The sequence below is a fragment of the Pan troglodytes genome, chromosome 18 (assembly GCF_028858775.2).
Source record: "Pan troglodytes isolate AG18354 chromosome 18, NHGRI_mPanTro3-v2.0_pri, whole genome shotgun sequence".
In the NCBI taxonomy this organism is placed as follows: domain Eukaryota; kingdom Metazoa; phylum Chordata; class Mammalia; order Primates; family Hominidae; genus Pan; species Pan troglodytes.
The window spans coordinates 71,890,959-71,905,207 of NC_072416.2; the positions used below are offsets into that span (position 1 = coordinate 71,890,959).

Genomic DNA, 14,249 nt, shown 5'->3' on the forward strand with positions numbered 1-14,249 from the left:
GCTTCGTGAATATACAAAAGGCTGCTGACACCTACACTCTAAAAGAGTGAATTTATGGTATGTGAATTGTGTCCCAATATTTAAATTAGTGCTGTTTTGTTACAGTCTGAGGGAAGCACTTATTCAGTAGTCACAACTACTGTCACCCGAGATCAAAACAAGCCTCCTGCTGTCAGTGACTCTTGCTTCTCCTTTGTAGTTTTTTCCACTGGTTGGATCCACTATATGCTCAGTACATGCTCATTCCTACGTCATATCTGCTCATTTCTAATCAGTTCATTCCTAGGTCCAACCTAGGTTGGTTGGTGGGTGCCCAGCCAACATTTATGGAATGAGCACAACCTCGTGTGCTATGTATAAGATCACAGCTTGTCTCTGATTCTGACTTTGCACTAATACTGTTATTTGAGCATGTGCAGTACAGAGCACAGAATGCAGTTACCTAATTTAATTCTCTAAAAGCCCTGTAAAGTCATTGTCATGATTAACCCACCTACAGCTGAGGATGTTCCCTCTGAACACATGGGAACCTGAGTTCAGTGGCTAAAACCTCTGCCACCTAGGACAGAGGTTGGGACATAGGGCCATCACCAAATGACATGGGATTGGAGTTAAATGAAATCATGTGCCTGGCACACAGTGGGCACCCAGCTGGTGGTAGCTGTGCTATTTGGGGAGGGGCTAGTCTAATATAGTGGATAAGATTTTAGATCTTGGGGTTAGAAAAGCCTAGATTTGATTTTTAGATCCATCATCTACAACTTGCATGACTTTGTGTATATTTCTTAACTTCTCTGAGCCTCAGTTTCCACAAACTGTAAAATGGGTGTAATGGTACTTAACTCAGTGGCTTGTTTTAAGGTTTCAGTTAGACCCTGTATGTAAACATGCAGCACGTTGCCTGGCAAATAGTAAGTACTCAGCTGATGGTTACTCACTCTGTCCTTCGTTCACAGAAGACCAGCGCTAGAGCCTCATTTCAAAGCATCTCAAGTAGGCACCTCCTCTGTACTCCCTGTGTATGGAAGGAATGCCTTGGCGGTGACCGAGCACTGTGTGAAAGTGTATAGAGAAAGCTGCGTTTCACTTGGGGGCCTTAGTTCTGCACAAGGGAATTGCCATCTGTAATTGGGTGCAATTGGTTTGCAGCTGAAGTGGCTTAGGGAGATGGGAGGGAGGGACTGTGACATAGTTGAAGGGATATGGACTTGGTAGATGTCAAGGGTTCAGACCTTTCATGACCCTAGGAAAGGGGCTTGATTTCTCTACAACTGTTTCAGATCTGGAAGATGGGAGTAAAATAATAATAGCTACAGCAGGAGGTATCGTCGGGAATAACTGACCCCTGGAATACTCAGCAGAGTGTGAGTGCTTAGGAAGTGGTCAACTCAGTAGTCCTCGTGTGACCTGTGACAGTCTCCTGCGACTGTCACCGTGCTGTGGTACAGAGTTAAGCTAAGGGGTCCTGTGGCTGTGCTGGATGGCTCCAGGCTCTCCCTTGGCTCATGAAAGTCCAGATGTGTCTTGCAGTGTCCGTGGCTGCTTCTCCTGTCAGGTAGTCGGTGTGGCAGTCTTTGAGACATTGAGGGTGGCGTCAAGAGCTTGATGTTGGCCCCCCTTGGGGCTTGTATCTTCTGGGGAATGGGTGTTCCTGCCATCCTGCAATGCCACTGGCCAGCTGAGAACCCAGGCTCTGAGCAGCCTCTAGAGGACACCTCTCCACAGGGTTCTTTAGCACTTTTTGGAGGAAACCAGGCAGAAGTGGATTCCCTGCTCTGGTGTATAAGACAGCGATGTCCATGCCCTTCACATTAGTGAAGGTCTCCAGGGATTTGTGATCGTGAGAGTTTCTGGGCCAGATACTAACTTCAAAACTAGTTCAGCCTCAGATCCCCCACCTCTGGCTCCCAACCTGTAGATGAAAGGAGGGATAGTGTGGTCTTTTGAAGAGACACTAAACCTGGAACTGGGGCTGCCCAGGTTTTCAACTGCACTTACTCTGCTTCCCCTTGTAGTTGCTTTTTTTGTCTCTGCACTTGCCCTGTGAAGTAGAGACCACACCACAGGCTGGCTGACTAGGGCAGTTCTGGAGCACCTAGCGAGGGGTTAGAGGACGCCTTCAGCTGTCCTTCAGGCGTCATCCAAGCCTGTGCACCTTTCCCCGGCCAGCAGCCACAGCTCTGGTGACCTGAGCCCTTCTTGGTGTGCATTTTTGGGTCCTAGTAATGGTGCCCTTTGCTCCTGCTAACCTGGACTATAAGAGTAGAGGGTGAGGACCGTCCAAATGCAGTATTGATTAACCCAGCAGGTTAGGTTTGGGTTTGCAAAGCACTCCCATGTCACCAATATGGCAGTGTGGGGTCTTGCCCAGGTTTTCCCCGCAGCTCAAGCTGCCTGTCACCCCTGCCTGTCTTGACAAGTGTTTCCCCACCTACTGCACTCAAAGTTCTGAACTCAGAGAGAGGCCTAGTGCTAGAGATGCAGACACATGGTGCCAGTCCTCAAGGACTTTATCAAGAAGTTGTGGAGGGTCCAGGCATGGTGGCTCATGCCTATAATCCCAGCACTTATGAGGCCAAGGTGGGCGGATCACTGGAGGCCAGGAGCTCGAGACCAGCCTGGCCAACATGGTGAAACCCCGTCTCTACTAAAAATAGAAAAAATTAGCCAGGCGTGATGGCAGGTGCCTGTGACTCCAGCTACTCAGGAGGTTGAGGCAGGAGGATCGCTTGAACCTGAGAGGCAGAGGCTGCAGTGAGCCGAGATCGCACCACTGCACTCCAGCCTGGGCAACAGAGCGAGACTCTGTCTCAAAGGGAAAAAAAAAGTTGTGGAGGTAGGAATCACGCCTGAGAAGGAATTAGAAGGAATTTACCTGCTGACATTCGACAGCATGTTGCTGGGCACAGAATGAGGGGTCCTGAGTCCTTCTGCGCTCACTTCGTGGGATCATCAGGAAAGGCAGGGGGTGGGATTTGAGCTGAACTTTGAGGGCTGGGTAGAATGTTTAAGGGACCAGGAGCTTTTCTAGAGAGTGGGCAGATGGGAGGTGCAGCATGGGCCAGGCAGGGCGCAGTAAGAAGGCAGGCCTGGCTGGAGTAGAAGCCTGTGCTGGGAGCCCGGCAGGAAGGCTGCAGAGGTCAGAGGTCGGCCTGGCCCTGTTTTGCTTGCCCCAAGTGTCAGATAAGGAGGGTAGGCTTGATTCGTGGAACAGATTCTTCCTGCCAGTGGCCCAGGGGTTGACCCCAGGCCCGGTGCTCTCCAGACTGACATATTGGTAAGGACGTGTTCCATGGTTTTCCCTCCAGCCATTGTTTGTCTGCCTGACGCCTGTTTTCCTGGAGATGAAGAATATTCTACCCTTAAGTGCAGGGGCGGAAACAGTAGAAACTTGGAGTTCCTGGGGCCACAGGGCCTGAATGGGCTGTCATTTTTGTAGTGGCCTGGGGTGCTCTGAATTGAGTCCTAGTAGGACTCTGGTGGGGGAGGCCTTCCGGCTGGTGCCAAGCAAGAAGACGTTTGCTCTTTGCAAAGGTGAGGGGGTGGGGAGGGAATGCCCAGCACAGAAATCCCCCTTGCCTCCCTCAGGAGGCCCTGTTACTTTTGCAGGCTGTCACTCCGACATCAGAGCCACTTTCCTCGTACTCTTCAAAGCTTCCTAAGTGCCATTCAAACCCATACCACCCACTGGTGCAGACTGCCCTTCCTAGAGTTCACATCACGCGCGAGCTCATGGTCTTCTGCAGCTCCTCACATCCACCGGGGCTAAATGCCAGTCCCTTTGCCAAGTGTCCAGGGTCCCATGCTGCATGACTGGGAGCAGCTTTTCCAACCCTGTCACCTACTTCCCCTCCACCTGTGGCTTTTCTTTCTGCCAAACCAAATGCCTGCTCCTCCTTCCTCTGAGCCTTTGTTCAGCCTCATCCTAACCAGCTCCAGAACGAACATCTACTCATCCTTCAAAACCCGTCTACAATGCTGACCCTTATAGAGCCCTAGTACATCCCTGCCCGGCAGACACGGGTCGTTCTCTTTCTGGCCTGCCCCGAGTCACCTCATGCTCTTCTTACCAAGTGTTTTTTCTGTTTGCACAGTATTCCTTAAGCCCTCTCTTCTTTCCTCCTCTTCCCACGCTGGCAGAGAGCTCCTTGGGGGCAGGGAATAGCTCTCATCCACTGGCCATCGCACAGGAGGAGTCTCCTCTCCAGTTGCTCGGGGAATGTTTGCGACCTGAAACAAGGAGACAGGAGAGGTGGTGGCTCCAGGGTGGCCTTCGCTGCCGTGCAGGTTGGCTTTCCTTTGGACCCCTTGCTGAAGCCTCGAGGATGTCCCCACTCCCACTCCTAGTGGGAGTTCCGCTGTAACTTGTACCAAGCGGAAACATGTCCTGGCTTCCTGGGCAGGCGTGGGGAGGCACAGCTGCTTTAGCGGGCCTAGGTGCATCCCACATCCTGGATTCTTCAAGAACAAGGAGACCAGGTTCTAGATCTTCGCAGAATTTAGGAAAATAAGTGTTTTCATCAAAGGCATTTGAAATCCAACTAGAAACAAGTCATTCTCAGTTCTCAGAGTGGATTTATAAATTCTTTAGGCAGTGTGAAATCTCAAATTCAGTCTCTTAGGATTAAAAGAAAAGGTCTGCTGCATTGGCCGGGAATCGAACCCGGGCCTCCCGCGTGGCAGGCGAGAATTCTACCACTGAACCACCAATGCCCCAGATGTGAGCAGCTGTGTGCACACCTCCCTTTAACCCCATTCCTGGGCCTCCTTGCATATAAGTTGATTAACAGAATATGAAGCCAGTCTCTGATGCTGCCACATCAGCACAGTTGCAAGAATGGAACACTCAGGCTGCAGAGCAGGAGGGAGAAGGCAGGAAGCAGGAGGGTGTACGTGTCCAGTTGATTTGCCTTCAGACCTTGTGACAGAAACTAGAGCTTGAGTCTTTCTTGGTAGCAAAAGTATATTAAAACTTTGGGGGGCTTTTTCCCCCTCTGATGTTTGAGTCCTCCCACCGCCTTCTGTGTTTAGTCTTGTGTTAAACTGTGTTGCTGTTTGAGTCCTCCCACCGCATTCTGCGTTTAGTCTTGTGTTAAACTGTTACTGTTTGAGTCCTCCCACCGCATTCTGCGTTTAGTCTTGTGTTAAACTGTGTTACTGTTCTCAGGTTTCATGCCAGCTTCCTGCGGAAGACTGGCCAAGGCTGAGGACAGCACATCAGGAGTCCCCTTAAGGTGAAGGCATCAAGTTCATGGCTCCACAGCCATAGTGAGTGTTTCTCTGGAGAACCCAGCAGCTCTCATGTGTGCACTTAGCAGGGAAGTGTGGTTCCAGATTTCTGGGCACCCTTGGCTGCTGCAGGTCTGGTGTAGTTGGAGAGACTGACTGGCTCCTCTAGCAGGATCTCTCTGTGAGGAAAACTGGCCAGCAAAAGGCAGAAAAAGCAACACTGCATTGCATTGGCCAGGAATCCAACCCCGGCCGCCCGCATGGCAGGCGAGAATTCTACCACTGAACCACCAATGCTCTAGCTGTTTGGTAGAGCATCTGCAGGGCTTTTGGCAAGGGGCTGTGTCTGTCAATACTTAGGCACTCTGCCAGATGATTGGGTCTCACCTGGCTGGTTTGTCCAGTTTGGGAGACCAAACAAGTTGATGTAGAACCATCCTTGCCAGGCCTTAGTACGCAGTTTTGAGAGTTGAGGCCTATGAACTGGAGTTCACATTCTATCCAGAGGCCCTGGGTTCATCCACAGTCCCAGTCCCATAAAGACGAAAGCAAGGGGCAACTCACAGGCCACTTGTACAGCTCCTTCCTGAAGCACCCATCTCCTCTCCAACGTCCACCAGCCCAGAGCGAGACCTATTTTGTCACCTCTTGCGTGAACAGTGCCTGGCGCATGATAGGTGCTCCATATGATTGGCTGTATTAAATCTTTACCGAACCACTGCCCGGTCCCTCTTTGAACAGCCTTTTTGCCAGAGTGCTCGCTGTCTCACAGGACAGCACATTTGGTTTTAATTACTAGAAAGTCCTAGCTCTAACTATTAGAAAGCTCCTGAGCTGGAACCACACAGACTAATGGACACCTTTTGGACATGACTGTTCTTAAAATTCTTCAAGTCAACTTGAGACCCCATTTGTGGAACAGGTGAGCAAGATACCTGCCATGATTTGATGCAAAGCAAGGAGAGAGAGTGCCTGCAGTTACTTTTTAAAGTCTGAGGTCTCTAGACTGCCCTTTTTCCACCTTCAGTGGCTCCACCAGTGTCATCCCTCACGCTTCCTGTCCTCATTTCACAAGCATCTCCAGGCTCCTTAAGACAGTCTTTCATATGCCCAGCTCCCTGGTACATGAAATCTATTCTTCTAACTGGAGATTCCCCAGTTACCACCAGCAGCCCATCCCGCTGCTGTACTGTTCTCTGGGGCCCCAGACAAGGTTGGCTACTTCCGCATCCTCACCTCTGCTAACAGAGTTCCTTTTGCCAGGAAGGCCCGTGTCTTTCCCTTCTGCCTCCTTGAAGATCCGGCTCCATCCCACTTCCAGGAAAACTCCCCTGACCACCCCAGCTGCCTCTCCTCCATCAGTGATCTGGGGCACTCCTGCCACCACATGCCATGTGAGATTTGGGAGGGCAGAGGCCTGGCCTTTGTGTCCATGGGGCTCTGAAAACAGACTAGTCTGTTGTGGAGCCAGGCCTCCCTCAGCTCCTCCAGTCAGGGCAGGGCCTGCCTTGGGAGTCATCCTCCCTGGGTGACCAGCAGCCCCTCCCTCCCACGAAGGCAGCCTCCCTCCAACCTGCTCCTCTCCCTGTCAACATCACTGTCCAGGGAGACACCTGGGGGCACCATCTACCCTACCCTCCTCTCTCCTCTTATATCAGCTATTAGTGCTTTTCCATTTAATTCTAGAAACAGTCCCTGCTGCTCTTTCCCACTGCCTCAGTCACATTTCAGGACCTCCTTACCCCATAGCTACAGTGTTCTCCTAAACATCCCCGGCATCAGTCTCCCATCAAACCCATGCCTGCCCCAGCCCAGCTTCTCCAAGCCACCACCAGAGATGTCCAGTTGGAACATGGGGCTGAGCGTGTCATCCCTTGCTGGAAAACTTTCACCGCCTCATCTTTTCTTTACCTGTCTCTAGCCACTCCTTCCACACGCTGGAGCCCTCATCCTGTCCCAGATGTGCCATGTCAGCTTGCGTGGCCTTGGCCAGGCTGTTCCCTATGCCCGAGGTGCTCTGCCTTCCTTTCTTTACCTGGAAAGTACCTGTTACTGTTTTTAAGATCTGACTTAGCTGGCACCTCCCTGTAGCCCTCCTGGACGGCCCGAGGAGACTGAGCCCATTGCATTTTCTTGCTTCTGTGATATCACTGGTGCCACTTTGCTACAATTATTTGTTGGCATGTGGATCTTACCCATTACACTGGGGCCTGATTCAGCTATGTGTCCCAGCAACGTCCCTGGAAATAGTTGCTCAGACGCAGAGAATTTCTGAGATGCACGAATGGAAAGCTGAGTAAGTGTTGAATAAAGACAGTTGATCAACTGATAATGCATTGCACTTTTTTGGTCCCCAGTGACACATTGATTTGCATTCTCTCAGATTCCCAGAAGTGAGATAGCACCACTGTTCCTTATTCCATTGTACACAAAGGGAAACTGAGACCCAGAATAGGGAAGCAACGATGACTCAGCCAGCAACAGAACTGAGACTTGCCCTGAGACGCCTGTCTCCCATTTCCTCTTTCCAAACAGGTCATCTCCCTTCCTCATTGCCGCCCCAGGCCCTGGAGGCCACAGCAGAGGTAGCCTGATTCCCACAGCCCCTCTCTCCTCTCTCTCCAGGCTGGTCCGGGAGTTCGTGGCCCAGAACAATACCGTGCAAATCAAGCATGTGATCCAGACCCTGTCCCAGGAGTTTGCCCTGTCTCAGCACCCCCACAGCCGGAAAGGGGGCCTCATCGGCCTGGCCGCCTGCTCCATCGCACTGGGCAAGGTGGGCCTTTCACCCAAGGGACAGACATACCAGTCCTGGCCTTGACGCTGACCAAGCCATCCCGATGCCTTCCCTGTCAAGACCCAGTAGGGCATTGCAGACCTATGTTTTATTACCACTCTGTCCACACCTGAGACCAGCAAGGCTGGCTTTGCGGCCTTGCAGCCTGGTCCCCTAGGCATGGGCCCTCTCCTGGGAAGCAGGCTTGGGAAGGGTCTTTGAGCCCAGCCCTCACACAAAGGCCTGAGCACCTTCAAGGGAGCTGGGATGTCAGCTGGCACTGCAGGCTGCAGGGCCTGGGCTCCAACCCATTCTGATCTGTCTTCTCCTCCTCCTGCCCCCTTGCAGGACTCAGGGCTCTACCTGAAGGAGCTGATCGAGCCAGTGCTGACCTGCTTCAATGATGCAGACAGCAGGCTGCGCTACTATGCCTGCGAGGCCCTCTACAACATCGTCAAGGTGGCCCGGGGCGCTGTGCTGCCCCACTTCAACGTGCTCTTTGACGGGCTGAGCAAGGTAACCGCCCTCCTCCTCCTCCTCACTGAGCTGCGCTTGGTTCACCCACCTCACTTGACCTTCTGGAACCTTGGACCCCTTTTCCCAGATGCAAGCAGAGCAAACAAGCATGTGGCTGCAAGGGACACTTACTGTCTGTTGAATCTAATCATTTTTAATGGACTTGCATTTATAGCTTTTTTCATTTCTCTTTTAATTCATTTTGATTGCATTTAATATAAGTATCAGTCTGCCACACAGCAGAGGGAAGAAGCTGATAGTCTGTGAAACACTCGCCTCGCTGGTAGAAGGGGATGATGCTGACGCCATCGTCCAGACCATACTTTCCTTTTAGGGAGGGCTGCACTTAGTCTAGCTCATAAGTGCCCTAGAAAAAGCTCATGCTCTCCTCCGTGCCTCTTGCAGCCTGGTGGAGTTCCCCTCCCAGGCACGGAGCAGCCCTGCAATGCTGCTGCCCCTGCAGAATGCCACGGAAGTTTCTAGAGTATCAGCCTCGCAGCTACCCTGTCCCCTCCTCGAGGAGTGGAACGAGGACCCAGCGCTTTAAGATTGGAAACCCCTGGGGAAGGCTGATGGGAAGCAACCCCGTGACCCAGTCGCAACAGGGAACAGGAACCCCAGCGGGTCATGGGAGAAGTCCCTGAACAGAAGGATATTTCCTGAATCTGCTCCTCAGCCAACTCCACTGTACCCACTCCCACTTTCCCAGCCTTTCTCAAATGTGTTCACCGAAAGGGTGATGTTCCTGCTAGATGTTCCGGGCTGCACCAAGGCCTCGGCTGCGGATTTGCAGGAAATCCCTGGTCTTGCATCCAACCGTGACCCTCGCCTCTGTGTCCCTCCCCTGTCTGTGCCTCTTGTAGCTGGCGGCCGACCCAGACCCCAATGTGAAAAGCGGATCTGAGCTCCTAGACCGCCTTTTAAAGGTATTTGTACTTTGTCCCCACTTTTATTTCTACAATCTGTTTCTCCCGTCTGTCTGTAAAGCTTAGAAATTCTGTCATTGGGAATGTTCTTCTTGAATTTAAACTATATTTTAAATGTACATGTACTCCCTGGTGTGCAGTTCTATGACAAGAATATAGAGCTCAATCACCACTATCAAATACAGAACTGTGCCATCACCCAAAATGTCCCCTTTTGTTGCCGCCACCTAGAGCAAAGAAGCTTGCCTGTCACTTTCCACACCACTCTGGCCCTGACAGCAGGGGCCTGGGCATTCCATCCAGACCACAGAGAGTAGGGTCTTGCCATTCAGTTGGTTCTCTCGACTTTGATTCCTGCTTTCAATCTACCCGTTTTTCGTATCCCGTGGACTGGAACAGGATGAATACTCCAGAGACCTCTTATGCCTAGCTCAGGATCGGCCATTTTCCTTGGTGGCCGCCTGAGCGCTGGAGCCAGCCCTGGGCAAGTGATTCAGCGAGGTCAGGCAGCCCTGGTCTCGGGCTCTCGGCAGCTCACTTTCCTCTGATCTACAGGACATTGTGACTGAGAGCAACAAGTTTGACCTGGTGAGCTTCATCCCCTTGTTGCGAGAGAGGATTTACTCCAACAACCAGTATGCCCGGCAGTTCATCATCTCCTGGGTAAGGCCTGGCCGGACACCGTTTCTCCAGCCTCCAGTTTGGAAAATCTGCTCTCTAGCACACCCTTGTCAGGCCCTTTGGCTATAGGAACCCTCCATGTTCTCCCTCGAATAGCCATTAACACCTGATAATTCAAAAACACCTTATTCAGCTTTGCCCCCGAAACCCACCATGTTGGCCCTGAAGGGATCAGGTTCTTGTTGCCCTGGAAGGGAGTCCAGTTCTTTCCTTGTCCCAGAAAACACCCGAGTTTCCTTTAAAGCCAGCAGTGCTACTTCCAGCAATCTCACTTTTTCTAGCCTTTTCTGTCCTTCCCCATCCATCCCCTTCTCCCCTGGGCATCCGAATTTCCTTAGAGTCAAATTGCCATTCCCCTGCACATTAAACAAAAAATGCTGGCTGTCCTTGCCAGCACCTTCCTCCCGCATGGGACACCTGCACTGCAGGGAAATGCTGTCTCAGCAGGGTCCCCTTCCTACAGCCCAGTCCCAGAGGCTTGGTGAGCAGGAAACAGGGTTCTGGAGCTGACTTCCCCTCCTGTTCCCTTCCCCTGGTCAGATCCTGGTTCTGGAGTCGGTGCCAGACATTAACCTGCTGGATTACCTGCCGGAGATCCTGGATGGACTCTTCCAGATCCTGGGCGACAATGGCAAAGAGATTCGCAAAATGTGAGTGGAGTAAGGGGCAGGAAGCTGCTGCCTGCTGCCACCCCCAGCTGTGCCCATGCGCTTCATGCCCACAGAGAGGCCGCGGCAGGAGGGCAGGAAATCACCTCTTCTTCCTGGCTCTTGTGCTTCCCGCTTTGAGGAGCCAAGAGCCCATCAACCCCCAGCATCTGAAAATGATCACCTGACAAGTCCAAAAGCCAAGCCGCCCTCTGGGTGGCTGACCCAGCACGGAAATGGGGCTGGTTTGAGGCTCCTCCAGCCCTGGCTGACCCTCGCTGTTTCCACTTTCCTGTTCTTGTTCATAGGTGTGAGGTTGTTCTTGGAGAATTCTTAAAAGAAATTAAGAAGAACCCCTCCAGTGTGAAGTTTGCTGAGATGGCCAACATCCTGGTGATCCACTGCCAGACCACGGGTGAGTATTGGGGGAGGGCCCACAGCCACGGCTGCCACTGCTGCTGCCACTGCCACCTCCGCAGAAGCCCCTTTCACCATCTCAGCTTCAGTGAGGGGGCAGGGGAGATTCCTGGTAGGAATATTAGCCAGTGTGACAGTGGGCCCTGGGAGAGGTGGAGTGCTGGGTCTCACAGAGGGAGGTCTGGGTTCTGTCACCACAGAGACACAGAGGTCCTTTCACCTGGTGTGTGTGGCCTGTGTGGAGTAAGATCTGGAGGTTTCCTTACTGGTGAACTTGGCCTTAGCCCTGAGACTTGAAATGCTTGGAGCTTGGGATTATGTATCTGTTCACTTCTGCTGAGTATCAAACCACCACAAAACGTCATTCCCTAAAACAACAGTCACTTATCATAAGTCTGTGGGTCACCTGGGTGGTTCCACTCACCTGGGCCAGGCTTGGCTAGGCTCAATCAAGTACCTGCTGTTAACTGTAGGGTTGCTGGGGTGGATGGGCCACAGTGGCCTCACTTATGTCTGGCAGTTGTCTGGCTCATGTCATGCTGGGACCATGGGGGCAGCTGGACCACATGTCTCATCGTCCAGCAGGCTAGCCTGGGCATGCTCATATGGCATCAGTGGGATTCCAAGACAGACAGTAGAAGTGAGCAAGGCCTGTTGAGGCCTAGGCTTGATCCAGCCACATCATCACTTCCACCACATCTCATTGGCCAAGGAAGCAAGGCCAGCCCAGATTCAAGGGGTGGAGAAGTTAATTCCACTCTTGATGAGAGGAGGAGCAGAGTCCCAGTGCAGAGGGGCAGGGATGCGGCTGCCCTTACAGTCTAGCACAGGATTGTTGCTCCGTCCCAGCCTGTGTCTCCACCTTTGGAAGGCAAAGCACACAGGTAGTAGAGCATTGGTGAGGCTGGAAGCCGTCAGGCGCTTGGGTTCCACAGGCCGCCAGCCCCATCCCACGTGTATGGGTGGGAGGGAGCACTCGGGCTGCGCGTGCTGGCCCCTCTGAACCCCCTGATTCCCCTTCCAGATGACCTCATCCAGCTGACAGCCATGTGCTGGATGCGGGAGTTCATCCAGCTGGCGGGCCGCGTCATGCTGCCTTACTCCTCCGGGATCCTGACTGCTGTCTTGCCCTGCCTGGCCTACGATGACCGCAAGAAAAGTATCCTTTGCTTTGGGAGAGAATAATTGAGAGAAGCCCCAAAGGGATTATGAAGTTGAGGGACCCTGCACTGGGGGCTGGGGGCTCTCTTAGGATCCATCACACTTCCATAGTCCCTAGCAGCTCGGGAAAAAGAGATGGAGCCAAACGTGGATTAGGAAAGCCAGGGACCCGGGGCTGATGCTGGCTGTCCCCACACCTTGCCTGGTTACTTGCAGATCTGGAGCAGCTCTCGGGGGCCCCAAAGTTCCAACCCTCTGAGTTCATACTGCCCCACCTTGGGCTGGGGAGATCCTGTTGGTGGGAGGGTTTAGGAAGGGGTCCTAAGAGAAGAAATAGGCGCATTTCACAGGGGCACCAGTATGACAAGGAGAGCAGGGGCTCAGTTCGGACAGCCTGTCTGCCTAACGTAGCCCTGAGACGACTGAGCTCCAGACTAGGAATACGAGGTTCAGAGAAGCCTCCCCCGGCTGGGACCACTCTATATTAACCCATTTTGCGTTGCTATAAAGGAATACCTGAGGCTGGGTAATTTATAAAGAAAAGAGGTTGCTTCAGCTCCCGGTTCTGCAGACTGTACAGGAGGCATGGTGCCAGCATCTGCTTGGCTTCTGGTGAGGCCTCAGGAAGCTTTTAGTCATGGCAGAGGCGAAGAGGAAGCCAGCAGGTCACATGGCAAGAGAGGGAGCAAGAGAGGTGGGAGGCTTTTTGAAAGAACGAGCCCCCTCATGAATAATAATAGAGCAAGAACTCACTCAACTCGCTCAGTACCATGGGGAGGGCACCAAGCCATTCGTGAGGGATCCACCGCAATGACCGAAACCCCTCCCACCAGGCCCCACCTCCAACACTGGGAATCACATTTCAGCAAGAGATTTAGAGAGACAGGCATCCAAACCAGATCACGCTCCTTACATCAGTGGACTCAGGCATCAAAGAAGTGGCCAACGTGTGCAACCAGAGCCTGATGAAGCTGGTCACCCCCGAGGACGACGAGCCGGATGAGCTGAGACCTGGGCAGAGGCAGGCAGAGCCCACCCCTGACGATGCCCTGCCAAAGCAGGAGGGCACAGCCAGTGGTGAGTGGACTCCGTCCCTACCCCTCACCTCCTGTCGGGGGCCCAGGGAGCCAGATGTCATAGGAGTTTCCTTGGGGCCTCACTTAAGCAACCAGGACTACTTTATGTATGTCACTCACATAATTGTAGCAGCAACCCAGCGCAGTGGCAGCAGTGGTTCTCCCCCATTCTGCAGACAGGACACAGAGAAGCTGAGTACCATGGCCACACACTCGCAGCTAGTGAAGACTGGAACCAGATTGGAACCCAGGCAGGCTGTCTCCAGCAGCCATGATCTTAACCCTTCCTGCCTCAAAGACCATGAAGCCTTTCCTTCATCTTTTTCCTGGATTCACGGGAAAGAGTTGTTTTCAGGGCAGGAAGGTTTGGAGCATGGGAGGAGTACCAGGATTCAGGGGGCACTTGATTCTTGGCCGTAGACATCCAGCCACCAAGAAGCCTGGCTGCCTTTACCATGCGGGTCATTCTCAGGGTGGGAGGGTTAAGAAAGCTCTAGCTTCGATTTATTCTGTACTTGAAAATTCTCTTGCCCAAATAAGTGCCTTTAAAAAGTGAAGTTGCTCTGCTCTCCTTTCAGACTCCTCTAACATAATTTTCTTGTTTACCTGTAAGGTAAAGAAAACTGCATTATAAGAAACCACATTTATGGCCGGGCTGGGTAATCCCAGCACTTTGGGAGTCTGAGGCAATCTGCATGAACTCAGGAGTTTGAGACCAGCCTGGGCAACATGGCAAAACCCCATCTCTACCAAAAAAAAAAAAAAAAATTACAAAAATTAGCCAGGTATGGTGGTGCACGCCTATAGTCCCAGCTCCTCA

General features: G+C 52.4%; 1 protein-coding gene and 1 non-coding gene across 7 annotated transcripts in view; one reads left to right on the forward strand and one right to left on the reverse strand.

Annotated features, from left to right (window-relative positions):
• VAC14 (VAC14 component of PIKFYVE complex) overlaps positions 1-14,249 on the forward strand; it is a 113,820-nt gene that overhangs the window by 7,033 nt on the left and 92,538 nt on the right. For 4 of the 6 annotated variants that reach the window (XR_010152443.1, XR_010152442.1, XM_016930117.4 and 1 more), the window contains exons 2-9: positions 7,855-8,005; positions 8,354-8,521; positions 9,385-9,447; positions 10,003-10,110; positions 10,669-10,778; positions 11,084-11,190; positions 12,217-12,351; positions 13,281-13,430. Coding sequence is in view for 4 of the 6 variants with exons in the window: in XM_016930117.4 (XP_016785606.1) it covers positions 7,855-8,005; positions 8,354-8,521; positions 9,385-9,447; positions 10,003-10,110; positions 10,669-10,778; positions 11,084-11,190; positions 12,217-12,351; positions 13,281-13,430 (992 nt within the window). In the remaining 2 variants the exon portion in view is untranslated. The remainder of the gene's footprint in view (positions 1-7,854; positions 8,006-8,353; positions 8,522-9,384; positions 9,448-10,002; positions 10,111-10,668; positions 10,779-11,083; positions 11,191-12,216; positions 12,352-13,280; positions 13,431-14,249) is intronic. The other 2 variants (XM_016930118.3, XM_054669547.2) reach the window with 1 other exon arrangement.
• Positions 4,643-4,713, reverse strand: TRNAG-GCC (transfer RNA glycine (anticodon GCC)). The gene has a single exon. It is a non-coding gene; the product is annotated as a tRNA-Gly (tRNA).